Genomic DNA, 6,441 nt, shown 5'->3' on the forward strand with positions numbered 1-6,441 from the left:
ACAAGTAACACAGTACTGTTTTCTTCTTTTTGCACCATCAACTTCTAAAAATAGAATAGCGAAAGTTCATTCAGCTAGGAATGCTAGCAGTTGATTGGGTGAAAAAAGGAAATACAAGCAGACTGAATAAACAGCGTATGTTTATGACAAATTATGACCAGAGACATAGGCTGATCTATTTGCGTTTTTATTTTTAAGTATTTCACATAGAATTTTCAAATGGAAGGGTGGTCCCCTTTGGAATAAGGAATTTGGAGTGAAGAACCTTGTTTTCTCAGCGAATGGCAGACATTTTTGTGTACTGGGAAACGATAATGTTCTTGTAAGTTAAATTCTACTTTCGACTTCTAATTTTTTGTTCTCATTTTGTCTATGTTGAGAACTGCCCTGTGATCTTTGAATGAAAGGCAGTATAAAAATGTAATAAACCAGAGTTGGAAGGGGCCCAAGGGTCATCTAGTCCAACCCCCTGCAATGCAGGAATCTCAGCTAAAGCATCCATGACAGATGGCCATCCAATCTCTGTTTAAAAACCTCCAAGGAATGAGAGCCCACCACCTTTCACGGGAGTCTGTTTCACTGCCAAACAGCGCTTACTGCCAGAAGGTTTTTTTGAATGTTTAGTTGGAGATATTCATTGTTTAACAGTATCTTGTGTACTTCTATATAAAACTTTGCTTAGTATAGCAAGTGGGTGGGAATTATTCTACATCTGGGGGTGGAGGGAGACAGTGTGAGTATTCACTAACAGCCAAACTCATCAAATTACAACTACAAAGGACAGACAGTATCCATTTAATGCAGCAGCTGCCACTATATCAGACAGTAGCAAATGAGGGAAGAGAAGTGAAATGAATAGACACCGACTATAAAGGATAGGGTCAGCAGGGGAGAAAACAATAACCATGTGCTACTGGTTTTTACTGACAAGTGCCAGCTAAAACCTTGAGTCCCAAGTTGGATTAAGGTAGTTGGGGACCCTGGTGCAATTCCCAACATATGACTCTCTTCCCCCCCACAAAAAACACATGAAATAAGGTACCACAGTATAGGGGCTGCCGTCCACTCTGTGAAGGAATTAAGCCCCTCTATGCACACACTGTCACCGAGTAGCAGTAATTACATCTGCCTGTTGCCAATGATGGAAGAGAAGGAATGTAGGGCCACTCCACTGGGACAGCTGAGAGATCAGTAACTTTTGGCGCCTCCTCTCCTTGCATTTTCCCATCCCAGCTGGTCATTAAAGCAACTTGAAAACATGGATTTGAACCAGAGTTTGCCTATTTCCTCCTAGCTCCCTCCATTTCCTTTTGTGTCATATATTTTTAGATTGTAAGGCTGAGGGCACATGTAGTGATTTTAATGATTTGTAAGCTGCTCTGCGAGCCTTTTTTGGCTGAAGAGTGGGATTAAAAAAATCTTTAAATAAATAATAAACACACACACACTGCCAAGGACATACACGAGGGCAATATGCAAGGACCAAATCTTCCATATGCAGCTTGTTAATGTTGGCCTCATTGATTTACTGAAGCTGTACCAACAAACAGCACCAATATGTACAAGTTCTGGTGGAGCCTTCAACTGATGTCTCAAAATTCCTGCAAAAATATTTGTGGCTAAGAATAAGAATAAGACACAGGAGTTGTAGCAATTGGACAAAGGCAGTAGCAAATGCAACCTATCAAGCAGAATGGAAGGAAAGTGATGGGCACATCCAACAGTGCATAGGCTGACACAGCTGAAAACTGGTAAGTACCGTATATCCAGGACAAGGCTGCACTTGTGGGGAGGCCTGAGGCAACCCCATTGCTGTCATGTGACTGCATGGAGTCAGATCACTGCACCAACTCCAGCAATTGGCTTAAGGAATATACTCTCAGCATCTAAGATGTCGTGTTATTACTTATATGGGGTTGCTATCCACTCATTATTGAAAATACACTTATAGTATAAAGAGTACTATAGACTTCCACAAATCTATGATTCTCAATCATTTGTTCACCTTTTGGACAGAATCATACAATACAGAAATCTGCCCAGGAATCCTGGAACTGAGCAGAATATAAAATACTACTACAGTCGTACCTTGGAAGTCGAACAGATCCGTTCCGGAAGTCTATTCAACTTCTGAAACATTCGTCTTCCAAAGCGCAGCTTCTGATTGGCTTCAGAAAGCTCCTGCAGCCAATCGGAAGCTGCAGAAGCCCCATCAGACATTTGGCTTCCAAAAGAACATTCGAAAACCGGAACACTCACTTTCAGTTTTTAATCGTTTGGGAGCCGAAACGTTTGACTCTCAAGGCATTTAGGAGCTGAGGTACAACTGTGATTTGTTTTGTATAATTTAACAATCATGTGCATTTCTCAAGGAACCAGAACACACGACAATGCCTTTTGTTTTTATCAATCACCCTACAGTCCTATAGCAGTGGTATTGCTGAAGTGCATTCTGAGTCAGAAAAGATACTGTCAACACTTCTATACCTGTCTTCTCAGAAGTAAGTTGCATTGAATTTAATGGGAGCTATAACCAAGTATCTAAGGGACCGCATCCGGGGGGGCGGGGCGGCAATTAGTCTTCAAGAAAAAAAAGCATTGAAGCTTTATTACAGATAAGCAAAGCATGGAAAACAGTGACCATTCACAAGAGTAGAACTCAAGAGGCCTGAATACCACAGTGTGTGCTTCTAGTTTTCAAAGGATGTCCAGAATGGCCTTCTCCAGAAACCACAAGATCAGTGTGAAGCTTCAGCAAGATACTCAAGATCTGGTTGTTGCAGTCTCTTTTCTCTGTTCTTGTTTTTGGTAAACTCTCTAAGCATCTCCATGACTTCATTTTCAAAGATTTCTGGAGCAGGCTTTGCTTCTTTGGGGAGAAAAAAGGAAGAAGTGAAACAACAGTATAAGCTCTGCTACCAATGTCTGAAGATTCTGTACACTGAGGTGTCCACCAGATGTTGGATTCCAACTCATCAGTGCCAGCCAACAAAGATAAGAGTTGTAGTCCAGCAAAATCTGGATGAAATCACATTGGCTACCCCTGCTCAGAACTACAGAGTCTACAGATCTAGTAGGTTTTCCAAGATCATTTTGTCACTGGACTTAAAATTATTTGTCAAGCACCATTTCAAAGACATCCCAGTTAGTGTGTTAAGTACAGAAAAGGAAACAAAATGGAATGCTTGCTTTGCAAACAAACGAAAGACATTTTTTATGTGTCAGGGAGCAAGAATGTTTTTGGAACTTCTTGTAAAATGGCAGTGGGAAGTCTCGGCCCGTGGCCCTAATTAGGCTGGTGCAGGTCACATGAGGCTGTTGCCCACAACCCACAAGACGTCGTAAGTGAAATGGGGCAGGTATGGGCAAGAAAAGAACAATCAGGAGTTTAAGTGAGTTCTCAATTATTTCTTTGAAAGAAGGGTTCTCTGTCAGCACCAATCAGCTGATTAATGCAGACAGGGAGCCCTGCTGGGAGTCAGTGGCACTCCAAACAGAGCATTTTCCCCTTTGTAGAGAAAAAACAACTAGCTGTTTGGAGCAAACACTTTGAATCCTAATTGCTACCTCCAAATGGACTTCAAAGGTTCCCTGTAATGTTCGTCAGCTAATTGGTGCTGAAAGTGCATCTTCAAAGAAGATTGTTGTATAGTAACCCATTTGAATGTTGATAGGTGTCATTTGATGTATTATGCCATCAGGTGACTGACAGTTGGGTGGTCCCATGCATCTGTCAAAGTTGGCCCATGGGAAGCAGAGTATTGGCCTACTAGCCAGATCCAGTTCCCCACCGCTGCCATAAAATATATAATATACAGTGTTACCTCGGGTTACAGACGCTGCTAACCCAGAAATAGTATCTCGGGTTAAGAACTTTGCTTCAGGATGAGAACAGAAATCGCACAGCAGCGGCACAGCAGCAGCAGGAGGCAGTGGCGTAGCGTGGGTTGTCAGCACCCGGGGCAAGGCAAGTAATTTGCGCCCCCTAACCCGTGGATTTGCGCCCCCTAACCCTACCCCTAACCCCCAGATGTTGCGCCCGGTGCGGCCGGCCCCCCCTGCACCCCCCACGCTACGCCACTGGCAGGAGGCCCCATTAGCTAAAGTGGTGCTTCAGGTTAAGAACAGTTTCAGGTTAAAAACGGACCTCCAGAACGAATTAAGTTCTTCACCTGAGGTACCACTATATTGTCATTAACTATACAGCAGTTCTGCAACCTAAAACTATACTTGTTAAGGAGGATGTTAAGTTCTACTAAATTCAAAAAGGGCTTACTGCAAATAAAAATACATATGTTTTAAAGGTAGAGTATACATTAATTATACTCTTGATCAGCCTGACTGCTAGAGTTGGAATGTTTATATGGTGAACATGACAATTTTTAGACCCTGCTCATAGCTAAAACTGTATTTCAGGTTGTCAGTGACAAATCCTTCTAGGACAATCACCTTTTCAGGACAGAGGTTGAAATATTACATGTACTGTGCTGCTGTGTGTGGTCCAGAGGGCAGCAACACGAGAGCAAGCATTTTCTGTGATGGCTCCCCACTTGTGGAATGTTCTCCCCAAAGGGGCTTGCCTGATGTCTTCATTTACATATTTTTAGGCATCAGGTAAAAACATTCCTGTTCTCTCAGGTCTTTGGCCTTTTTAACTGTGTGCAGGGGGGTTATTGTTTTTGTTTGTTACTATGTTGTATATTTTTAAGTTTTTATATTGTGAAATGCCCTTCATAAGACACGCCCCCCAAGTCACATAAGAGCCAATAGCAAGTGACCCCAAAATACAGTGTTTTGCTTTACCTGTTGCCCAGTAGTAGATATCCCAATCATTGCTGGGCTCATTAATCAGGCGATCATAAAGATCCAGCTGTTGCTCATTCATTCGATTCAGATTCTCTTTGGCAAAGAAACTATGGAAACAATAAAACAGCATACTGGGAAAACCAGACGAGGTAGAAAAAAATACCACAATGTAATAAATATACTACATTCTGGCCATGCAAGTGTCAGAAATTTCTGCACACCCATTCAGACAAACAAAAGGCATTATTACAGTTCAAGGTCCAGGCAAAAGCAATGAGGAGCAGGGCTACTGAGGGGTGTGGCCTTTGGAGAAGAGTCCCAGAAGCTGGATAGAGGGGCTCAGAGGGGAGACCACATTCAGCCCCAGGTTCCCTCTACCAGTTCAAGATAAACCAATGTCTGACTATACCCTTGATAACCAAGAGAAAACAGAATGGACAATCTTCTCCTTTTTCCTCTATAAGCTGATTTTCAACATTTCATAATAATGCTTTCTAGCGCTGTCCTTGCATAAGGGTATTTCCAAGTGCAAGGAGAGAGCAACATTTCTTTTTTTAAAAATGTAGGTTTATAAAATGATGCACAATATGGAGAAAGTAGACAACAATGATTTTGTACTCACTGTTTTTCAGCTAAATTTCCAGTTGCATTTTATCAGTTTAAACTGCCCAGAGAACATACGGTAGTTTCATCATTCTTATCTCTGTTTTATATACATTATAAAATGAAATAACAATTATAATATTAATATTAAATATTTTAATATTTAAAGACTCGATTCTTAACATGGTTACCAGGAAACAAGCCCAAGTTGAAAGCAACGAGGAGGTTTAGGAAAGGCAGAACAGAAGGCGACGGCTCACCTGAGCAGGAGGCAGTTCTCCAGCATGCCCCTCTTGCGGCTCTCGTACAGCAGCCTCGCGCGCTTCCTCGCCGGGGCTTCGTGGGGCCGGGCCTGCCAAGGCGGCAGAGGGATCTCCAGCAGATCCCGCCCGGAGTCGGAGGGAGAGTCCCCGCGGTAGCAGCACTTCGACGAGCGGAGGACGCAGGCGGGGAGCAGAAAGAGGCGCTGCGAGACAAACAGGCAGGGAAACGGCGTAAGGCAACCAAGGGCAGTAGCAGCAGCAGCAGCGTCCGACCCACCACTCCGTTACTACGCGAACGCGCCGGAGCCCCTGCTGGTGCCACGGTTAGGGAGTCGGACTAGGACTCGGGGAGGCCGTGACGCTCAGGGGGTGACCTTGGGGGCCAGTCGCTGCCTCTTAATCTCAGCCTAGGCCACCTCGCAGGGCTGGTGTTGTGGGGCCAGGAAGCCTATGCGCTTCACCCTGAGCTCCTGGGAGGCGAAGCGGCGGACACGAATTCAACAAATGCCTAGATACATAACGTGCATCTCCCTTTACTCACGCGAACGCTCAGCGCCGCCATCCTGGTTTCCTCCGCAGCCGCTCTACCCTTCGCGGCCCACCATAGACACAGAGGCCTCTACGGAAGCCTCTCAACTTCTCCACAACGCATGCGCCCTAAAGCAACCTCTCGGCCTCCCACGCCTACGGAGAGGGGCCTTTTCTGTTTTTGTTTACTCCTGCGAGAGGCGGCACAGCAACAGGCCGGAAGGGGCGGGCCTTGCGGAAG

General features: G+C 44.4%; 1 protein-coding gene across 1 annotated transcript; it reads right to left on the minus strand.

Moving 5' to 3' along the window:
- Positions 1 to 171: 171 nt before the first annotated feature.
- Positions 172 to 6,357, minus strand: SDHAF2 (succinate dehydrogenase complex assembly factor 2). The gene is made up of 4 exons (XM_081837955.1): positions 6,214 to 6,357; positions 5,670 to 5,875; positions 4,804 to 4,913; positions 172 to 2,869 (listed from the first exon to the last, which is right to left on the minus strand). The coding sequence occupies exons 1-4, from the start codon at positions 6,232 to 6,234 to the stop codon at positions 2,739 to 2,741; spliced, it is 468 nt and encodes a 155-aa protein (XP_081694081.1). The 5' UTR covers positions 6,235 to 6,357; the 3' UTR covers positions 172 to 2,738.
- Between the last annotated feature and the right edge of the window lie 84 nt (positions 6,358 to 6,441).

The sequence above is a fragment of the Podarcis erhardii genome, assembly GCF_964252035.2.
Source record: "Podarcis erhardii genome assembly, chromosome: 1".
NCBI lineage: Eukaryota > Metazoa > Chordata > Lepidosauria > Squamata > Lacertidae > Podarcis > Podarcis erhardii.